General features: G+C 39.2%; 1 protein-coding gene across 2 annotated transcripts in view; it reads right to left on the reverse strand.

The window, feature by feature from the left end:
• Positions 1-959: 959 nt before the first annotated feature.
• The window catches only part of LOC139695758 (CLIP domain-containing serine protease B9-like), a 38269-nt gene continuing 22041 nt past the window's right edge, over positions 960-17187 (reverse strand). For both annotated transcript variants that reach the window (XM_071594536.1, XM_071594535.1), the window contains exons 4-7: positions 8583-8691; positions 6771-6955; positions 4930-5028; positions 960-2131 (exon numbers count right to left, since the gene is read on the reverse strand). In XM_071594536.1, coding sequence (XP_071450637.1) covers positions 1794-2131; positions 4930-5028; positions 6771-6955; positions 8583-8691 — 731 coding nt within the window. In that variant the 3' untranslated portion in view covers positions 960-1793. The remainder of the gene's footprint in view (positions 2132-4929; positions 5029-6770; positions 6956-8582; positions 8692-17187) is intronic.

A 17187-nucleotide genomic window follows, 5' to 3' on the forward strand; every position in this document is an offset into this window, starting at 1 on the left:
ATTTCCCATATGAGCTTTTGATATACTTGAAATATTCAATTAATGAACTAGATACTGCTAATGGAGCGAATAATGAATTCGGATAAAGATAAGAAATGAAAGTAATTAGGTTACCAAAGAATTGAAAAAATCATTATACCGAAAGCATTTAGGATGGAAGGGAAAATGAAAGTTCAAGAAGAACATTAACAGAAAAATATGCTGCGGAATTTAAGAAAAAGTGGCAGCTAATATACGTTGAAAATTGAATAATTGTATGAAAAACGGTTTAAGTTGCTCTATTATTTGATGCATAATTTATAACAAGTTAAATGTAATACACACTACATAGTCTTAAAACTCTGATTTTAATTTTGAAAAACCCTGTACTTCAATAAAAAAACCGACGATATTAGAAATCAAAAATCATGAAAGTGAAACTTATATTTTGTAATTATGAAGGATAAATTACTGAAATCTATGAAAAATATCATGATTTTCTGTTTATTATCATGTCTGAAACGTGTTAGTAATCACTAGAATAATAAATCGTCATATTCAAGGGAATGATTAAAGTTCGGGATAAAATATAGGAATGTATGGAGAGCAACAAACCTTAAACCTCACCAGTTCAGAAATTTGTAGCAAAAAGGAAGTACCTTAATAACATAAATGCAACTTGGAAAGGAATTGTAACCATAGTTATGATCATCCGCGATAATTACTTTACTTGACTGTTTTCAAATCCCAACGCTATTCCATCCAGTTCTGCATTGTAATTAAAACATTTTATTGAACGAAATTATCAGCATCAGAGGGAAATATTCTCGATATATATTTCGTAAGTAAGGTAATTCAGTTGAGAAAATGAAGGCGGTACCACTTCACTTTGCAACGTCTTAAAAGATAAAACAGAAAATTTAACTGTATTTTTTTTATGATTAACACCAAATAAGATTCCAAATTATAAGATCTTGGAGTTGAACATTTTAATTAAGGAAATTATTTTCATAAAAAGTAATTATTCTCTAATTAATTTGATTTCATAATCCATTTTCCAAATGCTACATTTCAATTACCAGTCGATGGTGATGAAATCCAATAGAGTATAAAAATACAGTGGAAACTCTTAATCGTGATGGACGCACGTGACAGGAAAAACAACAGCTGTTGCAACAACCTTTCAACAACAATAATCAAGAGGAGGAATGTCACACAAAAAAGTGATAAATTAAGTAAATATTTTCATACAGGTGCACAGTTAAGAGTAAAATACTCAACATTGGGCATACTCCATCGCTGTCCTTCATATCATAAACAATAAATTTGTTGCACAACTCTTATAAGTCGTTTTTTACTTATCTTTATGACATTTACACATTCCTTAGTTCTATATTATTTCTCTAGAGATCGCCTGTTCAGGAGAAATTAGAACTGGATTCGCGTTCAGTATTGGTTTGATAGTGATAATCACGATTGGTCAAATTCACGCCCCGGGGCGTTCACATGCCTTAGAGAGCATTTCAAAATGTTTGGACGTAATTTATCGCTACTACGATATCGCTTCACGAATTGCTGAAAGTTACACATCAATGTCTCTCCATCTCTGTCCGAGAGTATTCCGGTTCGATCACCGAGCTGTCTACTCAAACCAGAAAGCCACAGAATATTCACACGCACGCACAAACAACAATTTCAGTCATTCGACTGGAGCTTCCCTTTCGTCGTTGGCAAAATGGTAGTGGCTCGCGACTTGCTAGTCCCACAAGCAGAATCAAAAGAAACGAACGAGTCGGTGGCATCTTGACCCCCGCTCACTCGCGGATAGTGTCCAGTATCCAGTCCAGGTAGCTGGTCACTCTCGCGTACACCCCCGGCATGTTGACCGAGCCGCAGAGCCTCGAGCCGAAGGACACCACGCCGATGAGGACGTGCCTGGGGGTCGAGGCCTCGGCGGGGTCGAGGGCGTCCTCCTCTCGGGACAGCGGGCCCCCGCTGTCCCCCTCACACGAGTCCTGGTCCTCCTGCCCCCCGGCGCAAATCTGGCTGGAAGGGTCCACGTCCGCCTCCTGCCGGAACGCCTCGGTGCAGACGCCCGGGGACACCACCCGGACGTTCACGAAGCGGAGAGTCGGACTTCCACTCGGGGAACCTGGAACGATTCAAATGGTGAAAGTTAATTTTCCTGTCCCTTCATCAATTCAGCCGGGAGATGGCACTCACCGAGGGCAGTATGAGAGGGATGGTATCGGCATTATTGCTCTTAAGACTATGAATACACACTGATAAGAGACAAAAATAATCACACATCGCAATTGACATTTTACCAGGAGCTCAGAGTAAAACACTTTCTTGAAAGGTATCGTAATAACAGCAGCCAGAAGTCTATTTTTCAAGGTTGGTTTTTGATAGATCCAGGGAATAACAGGCGACTAAAAGCCTTCCGGATTCAGTTGAAATAAAATATTAAAAGAATATTACCCCCAAGATCGTATTTTTTGAGGGCATATTTGGGAGAAAGGGGAATATTCACAAAGTTATTAAAAATAAATTAAATATATGTGGATGCGAATGTAACGTTTCACAAATCCTTGTAGGGGTTATTTTTATGGTAAATATTTTTTTATAATTTTCCTTTTGTTTAGTTTTAGCGTGATTGACGCATATAATTATTATTATTATTAAAACTCACATGTGCAGATAGACAATGTCAGGTTGCACAAAGGGCCCAAGTATTGCAATCAAACTTGCCTTGGATAAATAACATGACATACCATGACATGAATCAGTATCACAAAAGATAATAAATAAAATCAGTCAGAATAAAAACAATACGCTTAAAGGAAACTTCCAAACACCAATCTCTCCAAGAAAACCCCCCTCGAAATTTTTGCTCCCTCGAAAATGGCCAAATATATATATTCCAAAATTATATGGAGAGACGGTTGGGAAGAGATATATTCCACCAGGTTTTCCTCCGGACAGAATTCAAACCAAGTCGACTTTTGTGTTCCCAGAAAGGAAAAGGTTTGTCCTAGAGGCGAAAGTGTATCCCTCAGCAGACTCATATAATAAAATATCCAATACTGGTTGTGTGCAAAAAGCATTTTGGTGAAATAGCTATCCTTCTAATAAGGATTTTCACAGACTAGGCGGATGTTCCCTGAAGGAAATAATTTAATAGAGATATTTTGATATTAACATTTTGATATTTTCGTACCCTGCAAGCCACCACTGGGGTTTGTGGCAGGGGGGCGAATACACATAAAATTGATTTTGACACGAATATGACCATATCGCGGTAAGACAATGTTAATTCAAATCCCTTATCGTTCGTGGAAAAAATTACACCTTAAATCTATATGCTCTACACTTAATCTCTCAAATTTTATTGAAATGATATCTCCTTCCGTTGTACGACGGGAGTAATAATACATTTTCATCATCACTGATATAAAGACGTCCTTACAATTTATGCAAGAGCTTCAATATGTAATTTAACCTTCGCTTAGCTCCCAGGCTAGTTGCTCTAATGTTTTGGATACGCTACTTAGTTTATGGTAGCAACGTTTTACAAATCTAGCTCCTCTACGCTGCACGCGATCCAATTCGGTAATCAATCCAACCCATATACCTGCTGTATATCCTAAATGAAGCCTGACCTGCGAAAGATAACATTTCTCTTTGACCTTTTCATCACATTTACCTAGTTTTTCTACCATTCTTCTAATAAATCCTACTTTTTCGTTAGCTTGTCCACACATTCCGCGTATGTGTTTCACCCAGGAGAATTCGTGAATGAGGGTACCGCCTAGGTATGTAATTGAGTCTGCACATTCCGTTTCGGTGTTCCCGATGCAGTAGGCGTTAATAAATTACATAAAGGCGGGGGAAGTTGTCCACCCCATTCCATCTTAGATTGATCCCTGATCATAGCATAAACACAAATACTCTCTAACCTAAATCGTGGAAATTATTCAAAGCCAGCAATTTTACTTGTTTTGAATGTGCTCAGGCATATGCTGAGCATGTTCATAGGGCGTTTGTTTGCTGAATGGTACTTTGGTAAAGGGATCCCAGAACTTGGGCGACGGATCGGCGACCATCGAACGTTTATGATACAACTAAAGAAGCGAAAACTCGTAATCCCTCCGACTAATTGCACCATTGGTGTCATGTTGTGAAAGTAAATTGTATATGTAATTAGAAAATGTGGAAGGTGCACTAATTAGATTTCACATGAACGCTAAACAAAGCGAAACAAAGGCAAGTAATTGATCGGATTTTGAAGCATAAAACAGAATTCAAGTTATACAATTGTGTTGCAATTGAGGCGTTCCTTGTATGAGGTTGTATATCCTAAATACTTGATCCCAGGACGCATTGTCATGGGGCATTGTGACAGAAGAGATCGTAACTAATAGCTAATTAAAAGAAGCAGGAAGACAATATCGTATTCACAACGATATGCTTACACCCCAGTGTACGTTTGTTTCAACATGCACTCAATTAAAGCCTTCGAAAATCCCCTCGCTGTGATTTCCCTCGATAAATTTAGTACTTCATCAATTGTTAAATAATAATTAGCTTTTAGACCTTGAAAAGTCTCTTGGTGAAAGAAATGTTGACAACAAAACTGATGGCGCGCATCAGTTATTTCCATTAAACACACGAAATGACATTGTTTGGGAGCATTATGGAATAATACTTTACGAGTAGCAGTGAGGGTAAGAGGCAATCCTGCAAATGGTAACGATTCGCGAAAATTCCAATCCCCTCACCCGCAAAAGGATACGGTTTTTCCTCGAATTAAAATACCTCAAACCCGAAAATACCTCATTTAGCAAGCACTCTGTTGCCCATGTTTTCGATTAGAAGCCGCCATGTTATTGTTATCGTAATCATAGCGCATTTTGTTTGCGTTAATTTGGCCATTTATTGTTGTCTTACCAATTTCTGTTACTCCCCAGCCGGCGACCGAGGATCTCAGGCCGGTGTAGTTCTTCGTTGAAAGTGAATCGAAGGGCAGACAGATCGGAGACACATATGCTGAAAAGGTGAGTGAAAATTAAAAGTGATTAGATTTGAATAGTATATGTACCAAACGCCATAGTATTGATTATGTGAGATACATTTTTTAACCTCATTATACACACTTGTATGTTTTTCACGGTAAACTCGAATACACTACAATACTTTCAAAAGATATATAAAACTGGGTAGCAAGTGCCACGATTTGAAGCTTTTTTACATGATTGCGTTTCGTGTTTGACTCTGGATATCAAACTACCGAAATGCATCGTAGATAAATTTGAACCTTGTTATATGTACAATACCTTGGTAAATCGCATAATCAGGTATTTTCCATAATTATGGCAAATTCTGATATGATTCGATAAGGATCTAGCGGAAAGCAATCACATTACCATCATAAGAGTGGGAAGACATACCAAAGTCGCAACATTTCACGCTGTAAAATACGAATTCGTAATTCTTATTAGTTATATGAGATGTGCAATTTTTAAGACGAGGTTTCCAACAAGAAGCTTAAGTTGAGCATGCGAATTTTCAGAGTTCCATAGCATGCAATTCATGTTACGCATTCATTCTGTGACGCTATACGTACGAGAGTTATCATGGCAGTTTTCCGCAAACCCTTGATATTCTGTTGAATTCTCAGAAACATTTTTTTCCACTGATAAAAAAAATGCTTATAGTATATAAAATTTGGAGTATAACTAACGAGAGATAAGAATGTTCTCCTCATTTTGAATCACTATATTTCCTCACGACACGTTTCAAAAATGCGAACTTCTTCAGCAATACCGGCACCGCATAGATTAGTTGAACATGCCATTCCCAAGTAAGATCCAATATGAAACCCTGCCATGTGAAAAATCCTTTGACGCAAACACTACCATTTATTACGCGATAGAGAAATATTGATCAACTAAAATTTACTCAAGTAACTGTTCACTCTTTTAATTCAACGTAATTTTGAATGAACTGGTAAAGGGTCATAACATGATGTTGGTGGATTGATTATCGTTAAGAATGGGGTACAACAAGCTAAATCTTCAAAGAACATTCTCTGCACCAATTAACATATTTCAATGCTAGTAATTATTAGCTTATACAATATAGTTAAAGGTTAATATATCAAGGCATGCGTTGCCATAATTAGGAAACTCTTTAGACGAAGGCGAGCAATGCTGTTAGGATATTAAATAAAAAATTACGTTAAGTAAATAATTTGTTACAAAGGGGGAGTTGATGAGAAGCACTCCCAGTAAACATGTAACGAAAAGATTATTAAAACTATGATTTAAATGAGTTTATACTAAAGGAAGATAAGTGTGCATTGGAGGCTGTTGGAATATGCGAATGGAGAAGGATGGAAACATTTGAATTGACAGAAAGAAAAACAAGTATGAAGCTCTGGGAACTATGGGAAAGAGAAAGGACCATCGAGGTAAATTTAAAGTAGACTGATAATATGGATCGAGGCTATATTAAGTGGCCATGGCATGTTGAAAACTATGATACAGGGAGGAATGTGGGGTATGCGAGGTAAAGGCAGGATAAAAATAGACAGGTTTGACGAAGTGAAGGGAAGTAAAAAGTACGAGTTGAAGAGTGGTTTATTGTAGTGTAATGAATTGCGGTGTTACGCGTCGTGTAGGTCGTGGTTTTCAAGCAGAAATTAAGCAGTAGTTAGTCCCAAGCCAAAAGAGAACAGTGATGGCCAGGCCCTGTTTGGCCTGGGGATGCAGTCCTCAATCGCCATTTACTTGAAATGTTTACGGCCCTGTCGAGACGGACGAGGCCGACGTCGTTGCGGTACTTGGGGGTGTCGTAGGCCCGGTGCGCGGTGACGCCCTGAGGCGCGAAGTCTTGCACGGGGTCCGCGCAAACGCCATCTTCGCCGCAGTCCCTCGCGGTCCGCTCATCGTGCTCCCCCAGCCTCACAGTCACGCTGGAAGCGAAAAAGTAATATATTAATTTAAGGGTGGTCATCTTCAGGTCCCCAAGGTGGTTGAGTCGAATTTTGAGCCTGCAAATATGACACCAACATTGCATACGACAAAGGCTGGTCTGGGAACCTCAAAAATTATTTTTTTTTAGAAGGAAATGAAAACTTTAGATGTTTACGCTAAGCGAAGCCGTAGAAAGATCATTAAGGTGTTAGTTCGGAGAGAAGTTGAGAAAACAAGTTGGACAGAAAGAAAAACCAGCAACGAAATTGTAAATTTGATGGGCGAAGAGAGGGAGTTGCAACGTTTAATCCTCAATTAAATACCTAGGCGCTATCCTCACTTACGACCTCTCCAGGGTGAAACACATAAATGTGGGGACAAGCTAATAAAAGTTAATGAGCTAAATAAGCTAATACGGGGACAAGCTAACAAAAAATTAGGACTTATGAGAAGAGTACTGCGTAAATGTGATGAAGGGGTCAAATAGAAATGTTTTTCTTTCGCTGTTAGGCCTCATTTAGGATATGCTACAGGTACTAGTGTATCCATAATATTAAAGGAGCTAGGCTGGAAATCATTCAATGGAGCGAAGGTGAAATTACAGATTAAATCTCTTGCAAAAATTGGAAGGACGTCTTTATATCAGTGATGTTGAAAATGTATTATAACCCCCATCGTACTACGGTGGGAGATATCATGTCAATAAAATTAGAGCGATCAAGTGTAGAACATATTGATTTAAGGTGTCATTTTTTCCACGAACGATAAGGGGTTATAATAACATTGTCCGACCGCGGTAGGATCATATTCTGGTCAAACTAATCTGGTGTATTCACCCCGTGCTACACACCCTATCTGTGGCTTGCAGGGTACTAATAAAGAATGCAAAAATGTGAGTGGAGAATACTGAGAGGTAGAGGCAGGTTAAAACTCACGATGGGAGGGGCGATAGTACATTATCGTGGTAGAGTAAGGAAGACAGGCTGATTTGTGGACTTGGAGTCAAGTAGGTAGTCTGAAGAGCTGTAGAAGGAAATAACACAGGAAAAACAAGAGGAAGGTCACACGAAATCTAATTATTAAGAGTTAAAGGGAAGTCCATAAGCTATTTTTAACAGATATATTACGAATGAGTATTATGAATGATGTTAGTCTACCGATTAAGGTAGGTCCATGATGAACAAATTTACTAATCACCATCAATACCTCCAAACCTCGCATAACAAGAAATTACATGAATCCATACACATTTTTTGGGTATGGGAACAGGAAGGGGGGAGGGGGTACTGTGACGCTCCTAAATTTGGGACGTTTGCCATATTTCTGAGCCTCATAAGAATTTATTACACAGACATATAGCGAAAAATAATTGGTCTCCAGCCAAATTTAATAATAGGAGAATCCTGAAGTGTAATGTAGAGATGAGTCAACAAACATTCAGGCTCATAAACATCATCAGAACTGTCTTCAGTCTCTAGATTGGCTTTATCTTCAAAATAATTGCAAAGCACAAAAACTAGATCACATGTGCAGCGTAAAAAATTGCCTCAACAGAGTTCAGAATGGCCATTTTTTTTAGGTCCCTTTGATATGCGCGAGACGTTGATATTTCAACGGGAGACTCACAGCCTCATTCCAGAGGGCAACTTGGTCACGCAGTGAGCGGCGGTGATCACGTATCTGCTGTTGATCAGTGTACCGCCGCATCTGTAGACCACGTCGTTGGAATTCCTCCCTGAAAATAAAATGGGAAATTTATTGAATGAGGGTATGTCTTCAAACTCCATTTCGCAAACAATTCGCTAAATATTCACCCACGAATAATACTTTGGCGTTGTCTTCAAATAATCATGACTATTTATTAAAGTCACGCAACTAATCCCAGTAGCAACTACATATATCCACTAGCCCATAATGGTGTAAGAAAAAATACACCATACTCGTCCTAACTATAACGGTCCAAGAGCAAAATTTGGGGAATCAAGGTGTCTTTTCATCAAAATTGTCGTTGTACTACCTTTCTTCTTTTTACCCAATTATTCATGAATCGATTTGTTATAGAATCAATGGCTTTAATGGTACATGCTCGTGGTGTGATCAAAAAAACAAAAATAGGTGGGAACTGATCGAACTTCAGATTTGAACCTTTACATGCTTTTCTTTATTGATCTCAATCTTTTTTCATTTCATCTTGTTATTTTACAATGGTAAAATATAAGATTGCTAAATCTTTTGTTCCGGTGATTTCCAGTTCTGAAATGGAATGAATTGGCATGGATTCCGGTGGCACTTTCCATAAAACATTGTTTTTAACAATTTTACAAATAGCTTTTAACCAATCGTGCTCTTCTTCATTGAATCCTCTTGATGACGAGTATGAAACGTTTTAAGCCGGCTCCCTTTCCCTGATAATGTATTCTAATCAGTGCGAATGGCAATGGCAACATCGAGGTTTTCTCTATTTTGATACACTTCCACCGATATTACCAGAACAATTTTGAATGTGCAACTCGTTTCCTTCAAATTTTCCGCATAATAATAATGTAAGTTACCAGTTATATGTACTCTGCTGAGCTTAACCAAATCTAATACATCTGCGATAACCCCAACAAAAGCAGGTGTACATTAAAACGGCGAAAGAACACTTAATACAAAAAATCATCATCCATCACACCGTTTCAAAGATTCTTCAAATCACTCAAGTATTAACAAGGAATTTGATAAAATAGAACTTGATAATGATTCAGAATTCTTATGAATGAATATTGAAAATGTCTCTTGATTAATGTTGCTTTCTAATTTTCAGGTTTCAACACGTTTCTGACGTAAATAAAGAAATATGGCCAACCAGAATTGCGAAGAAATAAACGTAGATGAGCTCAGGGCTTCAGCGGAGGTGAGATGTTTTAGAAATACGCATTTTGTTAGTTTAACTTCATTCCACCAACTGCACAGAAATTCTCCATGGGACAGCAATGCAAAAATGTTACACAATCATCAACTACAAAATTAAGTCTACCTTATTGCATTTCACTTCAAATTCCAAGAGATATCTAAACTTAAGATAAAGGGCATTTAAAACATTTTAACGTCAGGAGTTCATTGAGTCAGGCCGCACGGCTCTAATCTGGAATCCAATGTTCTTATCATTTATGTACATCCACTTGCCAAAGCAGGAAAAGAGAAATTCACCGAAAAGATACCCCGTTATAGGCTCAGGGAGATTATGATTGGCCACTAAAAACGCGCATTGCGCAATTCGAATTTATGTTTTATTGTTAGGCAAATATACATGCCTTCAGTGCAGAGATTTTGCAGTGAGCCCGCGTGATCAATATATCCGAAATATTATTACCGCATGAACAGGGCTGTCGGAAGAACTCTGCAAACAAGACGTGAGCATTCGCTGATAAAATGCACCTCATATAATTATTTAGGAGGACTAGAAAAGAATTTTTTACGATCTCCTTTACGCCTCAAAAATCAAACGTTTTCTAAGAAATTCTTTTTCTTCTTCCTGGTAAGTCGGACATATATTTATTGGGCATTTAAAATACGCGGTATAAGATATACTATCTATCTAAAAGATATTATCCTATAGCATTTTAGTTAATGACGAATTATTCCTCCTTCAGTGTCACAGGTATGCCCAAGGACCGGTGCGACCCACGGACATGCGCCGGCCGAAGGCATCGACAGACAGGGCCGGCGAGAGAGATAGAAAGAGCTGCGAAGATTGCCCGCAGTCTTCAGGGGCGGCGGGAGCGGTGGCGGGCTTCCTTAGTCGCTGGAACACAGACCCCTTCTACTGGGACTTCACTAAGAGCGTCTTTCTGTTCGCCGTGGGCATCAAAATTGCCTTTGATTGCAAAGGCGTCATCGTCATGAAGCCGTGCTTCTAAACACGATGGACCCCGACATGGACTTTCCTTTGAATTCTGATTTAAATTTACTAATTTTCTCTTTAAAAAAATCATATACGAATCGTCCATCCTAGCTGACCATTTGTTTCACCATTTACTAGCTCTACTATTACTCGATTTATGGGTAAGGTTGTGTGATTTTTGTAACGCATTTCAAATTAGTAATGATGGTTTCTGATAAACAACTCCCCACTTCTATGAAATCCCAAAACGTTCAAAATGACACAGGCGTTCGCCTGCGTGGCGAATGAAGTGGCGCGGCTTCGTAGGAATCTGTACTTTGGCTAGGAGACGGGAAACGGAATCCGTTTATCTTTTGCTGGAAATCAGGTGTAAATAATCCGGCATTGTGATTCAAGATTTCATCAGCCCACCGAATGTGAAAAGACACGATTTATTCGGTTTTTGATATTCTAATAATGTTTGATTTAACTTGAAATAATACTATTTTTTATCCAAGATTTTTCCAATACTTTTTCTCGAGAATTAAACTGGGTTATTAAAATTTCACGTTTCTACATCAATAAATAATGTTACATTAAGTACAACAGTTTCAGTACTTACGAGAAAAACACCATCTCGTGTTATCGCCCAATTATTATATCCGGAGTAAATCCAGTGTTTTTCGTTTCAACAATCAAATCAGTAAACGAGTTTTTCGATAAGTTAAGTTCATTGCCAAATAAATTATTTTTTTCCAGTAATTTTAAACTATCATACCAATAAGCATGATTTTATTTTCACTTTAACTGTCCAATCAAACAAATTTTACAAATATGCCTTCCAATAAGATTCGAAATTTGAAAATCACACCTAAATTACATTTTACCTCTGTTATATTTCAAAAATGTAATCATGAGTTTTATTAAGCAATAAATCAAGAAACATGCTAATGTTTTTACACTCCATTATTCATAAGGATCATGCTAACTATATACCTCTGACAGACAAAAAACATCTTCATCACCCCATTTGCGTCACATTCTAGGGAAATGCTGAACTTTCGCGCCATCATTCATTTAAATTGAATTGTGGCGCTGTTTTAGAAAGGACTAATTAATTAAGCAACTGAAAGAGTTTTGACGATCACGATGCGGTCGTTTGTTGACAGGATATGAAGCTCCCACGAGGAGAAATATTTCTGTAGGAAGCCTGCGGTTTCCTGGTTTTCCGACTCTTCTCATCTGTTTTTAAATCATCACTCCCTATATGGCAATGCAAATGTAATATTTGGTTCATCCATGTCGAAAGGGAGAAAATAAAATAACATTTCAATAATTTTCAACAACTAAGTTATGTTTTGCTACTATAATAAGTAATCGATACGTGACACTTGGTGAAATCACTTTAAAAATTACCCCAGACGAAATTCTTACCACTAAAATGGAATATCTTTCATATAGATTGCGGAAACCATGCGTTCTCAAGGGGGCATGTTAACTTCAGACACATGAATGATGACAGTGAGTTAATGCTGCAGCGTTAATTCTCTCTTATCCTTCACTTTTCATTGAAAATTGAGACTGCATTAAACCTAATTACAAATATTTCATAGTTTGCAATCATCTAAAGGCCTCCTTACAGCTGATAATATCACTGCATGCGAGCACACAGACTGAGCTTCCGTTTCATGAACAGCATTTTATCCCATGTCAATCATTTTGTGGATCATGCATGAATGCCGAATAAATCGCTCTGAAGCATTTCGCCGTCCCTCTGCACCGCTACTTACCGTGAATAATTGAATATTACAATGGAGATTTTTGTAAACCGTTATCACTCATGCCTATAATCGATATTGAGGCAACTATGACGCTTATCTGAAGAATTACTGGTACGTACGGGCAACTTGCAACTTCCCTTTCTTGCCGTTCGAAGTCGAGGTCTGAATTAATTCTATTTTTTAATTCATTACCCATCATATTATATAGTCAACTCGGCATGTGATATTTAATAAAAAAATTATTTTTATCGAAGAAGAGTGTTTGGGATCCAGAACCCAAAGTTACTTCTTATAAGTATCAAAGTATAAGTTACTAAGTAAAAGTTACTTCTTATTAGTATGAAAGATACTTCTTATACTACTACCCATCGTCCAATAAGTCCCTGGACCATCTAAGAAAACAACATTTGTTTCGCAAAATTCATTTTTATTCATCAACAGAATCACCTTCAAGAGCTATACCATCATTCCAAAGCTCTTCTAAGTTTTCGATACCTTGCTTGTAAAACAATTTGTCCTTGTCTCCTCAAAACAAGCTTCAGTTGCAGCGATGACTTCCTCATTCGAGCCAAATCTTTTTCCCTGGGGCATCTATTTGAGATCAGCAAACAGCCAGTAGTCGCTGGGGGGGGGCAGTAGATCTGGAGAGTACGTTGGGTGGGGAAGTAGATTGAATCCCAACTCGTTCAATGTGGCCATTGTATTTCATTGACTTGTGGAGCGGCGCATTGTCTTGATGAAAGATGATATTTTTCTTCTTCATGTGCGGTTTTTTTTTGCGATTTCGTCCTTCAAAAGCACCAATAATTCAATTTAATAGTCGCTATTGATATATTTTCCCTTTTCAAGATAGTAGATGTAAATTATACCTTGCGAATCCCAAAATAATATCCCTTTCATTAAGTCCCGGGATTTATTGAATGATGGGTTAATCACTTCGGTATGATTATCAGTTAAAATATCAATTATCATTCAGCAGCATTGAATTATTTCACTTCATGTGCAGCAACTTAAGGTAGCACTGGAGTATTATTATTCATTTGTAGTCATACTTTGATCGGAATTCTTCAAATAGGCTCAGTAGTCGTGGAAAATTATCTTATCGTTTCATGATCTCTTACTCTTTTCGGATAAATCCCTTTCTATTTGGAGTCTAGTAATGTTCTTAATCTTTCATTTGACTTTATCAGTTCTAATTTTGATGGAGTTGTTCTCGGTATGAGTTCGACTATTGTTTTTTCTCATATCTGCATTAATGTATTCACGAATGAATTATCTTCTTTTTGGAAACGCACGAAAATTTCCCGCTAGTCCATCCCGGGCGACAATCACAAGCGCATTCCTGACTGACGGTATCATTCCGATTGTTTCCGCTTCTAAGAAGCAGTGATTCGATCTCGCCTTCTTTCAAACCGCGGGATGTGCACAAGACACGCTCATGACGACGGCGACTGCCGCTCGCCTCTCACATCACGTGCCGCGAGCACAGAGACCCGGGAGGATTTCGGTGACGGCATTGTCAGATATCAATCTTGAAGAAATAACGCTACGACTTGCATAGCAATCTACCATTCAAAAGCTGTGAGCAATGACTGGATTTAATGGCATTTGGACGCGCTGAATTTCCAATTCACTCAGAAATACTTGAAACCGCTTGGCTGACTGACAAACTAAAGCTTGGTCATCAACAAACCTAACTGATTTTACGAATTCCCCGCCGTATTTCATTCCTACTTCCAGTTCTTCCCATGCCTCTTTAATCATTTCCTCTGCATACAGGTTGAACAGCAACGGGCGATAACGGGCAACCCTGCCTTACACCTCTTCCTAACACTGCCCATCCGGACTCCCCGTTCCCCACTCGACATGAGCAGTCTGAGACATGCACAGGTTGCGGATTAGCCTCCTATCCCTCCAATCTATTCCTATTTTCTGCAATATACTCATTAGTTTTCCCCAATTCATTCTATCAAACGCTTTTTCTAAATCTACGAAACAGGCAAATACCTCCTGGTTGTATTCTATATTCCTCTGGATTAATAATCTCATTACTCGAATGGCATCACGCGTACCTCTCCCCTTCCTAAACCCAAACTGGTCATCCCCTAAGTAATCATTTGCCCTACTCTTTATCCTTTTGTTTACGATCTTGAGAACAACTTTAGCTGCGTGGGATATCAAACTAATTGTCCTGTAGTCCTCACATGACGTGGCCTTTACCTTTTTCGGAATCGGAACTAAAACTGCTCTCACAAAGTCTTCCGGCCAGATTCCCTCCTCATAAATACTACGGATCAGCCCATATAGCCTCTTCCTCCCACATTTTCCTAAGCATTTTAAAAGTTCCACGGGAATGTTATCCACCCCCACGGCCTTATTTTGTTTCATCTCCCTTAATGCCCTTTCTATCTCATTGTCTAGTATGCCTGGACCTAAGCTGTCTTGGATCTTTCCTGCGTCAACTATTACCTTACCCGCCTTATCTCTAACTGTTAGCTTAGCTCTTCCTTTCTTACTTCCCGATAACGATTTAACTTTGCTGTACAGCGCACCGATTTCACCCTTCCTCTGCAGACTTTCCATATCCTCGCACTGCGTCTTCCACCATGCTTCTTTGGCTTTATTTGTTGCCCGCCTCAATTTATTGTTCAATTCTTTGTACTTCATTTTGCCTAATTCTGTATTTATATTCTTCCATTTTCGCCGCTCATCCATCTTTGTAATCATCTCATCCGTGATTCATGGTTTCCTAGTCCTTTTAGCGTTAACGGTTCCAATAGTGTCTTTTGCGGCTTTAGACAACCCTTTCTTGATACTTTCCCATTTTTCTTCGATAGTACTTAGCTCTTTACCGTCCTCCATGATTATCTTTACAGCCTGCTAGTTCTCCTTCCTTGTCAATCTATTTAACGCTTCTACATTCCTTTTCCTAATCCGCCGCCAATTCCTTATCTTTTTGAAACGGAGGCTACATTTCATTATTGCTAAATCATGGTCAGAGGCCGCATACGCTCCCGGGAAGCTGTGCGAATACATCACACTGTTCCTAAACCTGTGTCTAACCAGGATATAATCTAGCTGATACCTTTCTGAGTCACCTGGCATTTTCCATGCATACTTGCGTCTTTTGTGGTGTCTAAACCAAGTGCTGGTGATGACTAGCCCCTGTCTCCTGCAGAACTCAACTGCTTTCTCCCCGCGGTCATTCCTCATGCCTAATCCGTAGTCCCCGATCTCGTCACCATCTCTTCCTTCACCTACCGTCGAATTTCAATCCCCCATCACTATCAAATGTTTCCCTGCAGGAACACACGCGATTATGTCCTCTAACTGATCGTATATCCTATCGACCTCTCCTTCTTTATGGTTGCTCGGTGGCATGTATACCTGAATAATAACAAAGTTCGTCGGTTCTGCTTTTATCTCTACTAGTAGTATTCTATCCGTTACCTGCTCTATGTTGACTACGCTTCTTCCTACCTCTTCATTTAATACTATGGCGACCCCACGTTGGCTCTCGTCCCCGCCGCTGTATATTATTCTATACTTATCACTCCAGTAATCCCCGCTATCTTTCCATCTCACCTCGCAGAGACCTAAAATATCTACATTTCCCCTTTCCATCTCTCGCTTAACATTCTCCAATTTCCCTGTCCTCATCATTTTCCTAACATTCCACGTTCCTATTCTAACTAATGTGGTCTTCTTCTTCTGCGTCTTCTGTCCTGCTGCTGCCGGTTTTCCCCTGCAAGGGTTTCGTGGGATGACGACCGCGGAAGCCTTGCCTCCCCCGCTGCCGGGCACGACACACGGCCGATTGGGCCGAGCGCCGTAGTTGCCAGGACTCAAAATCTCTGTAGTGACCATCATATTTATCTTGGGAATGATAATTGAGGTGGTTTCCCGTTGCCTTCCTCAATAGTGTTTTAACGTGACACCATCACTTACTGGCCGCCCCACTGGGGTCAGACGCCATTGCAGCGTCTGTTCCTCAGCCACTGAGGAACAGACGCTGCGTGGACTACCTTTTGTCTGGCTCCTAACCCTCTACCTATCTGGCATGGGGGACCCTACCAGGAGCAATTATTATTACTCCCGCCAGCACAGCTCTAGGGGTCATCGGAACGCACAAGCCCTTCCACCACGTCAAGGTTGTAGTCCGGGGAGGGATATATATATATATGTGTGTGTGTGTGTGTGTGTTTATTAGTCAATTTGTATGCTTATCCTGGCATTAAAACATGTTCACTTGAATGCAGCAACGTCAGATAGTGCACACACTGCAATAAAAGTTTTAGATTACAGTCGCTTCTTTACTTACGCCAGATCATTGGTCCCTTTCACTTGGCAACAGACTAATACTACATATTAATTTTGAGTATTGAATATAAGCCCAAGCCACCAGTTTTCTCCTCAGGAATGGCTGGGAACGATAAAGCACTGGAAAATAGAGGGCACGTTTTGTTGCCAATTGCAAACTCAGAAGGAAATCAACCAGAAGAATTCCATCAAGGAAGTGGAATATATTTTGTTTAGTGCTTATTCACTACAGTCTAAGAAGAAAATGTCCAATGTTAATGCATTC

The sequence above is a fragment of the Hetaerina americana genome, unplaced genomic scaffold (assembly GCF_022747635.1).
Source record: "Hetaerina americana unplaced genomic scaffold, ioHetAmer1.1.p SCAF_63, whole genome shotgun sequence".
NCBI lineage: Eukaryota > Metazoa > Arthropoda > Insecta > Odonata > Calopterygidae > Hetaerina > Hetaerina americana.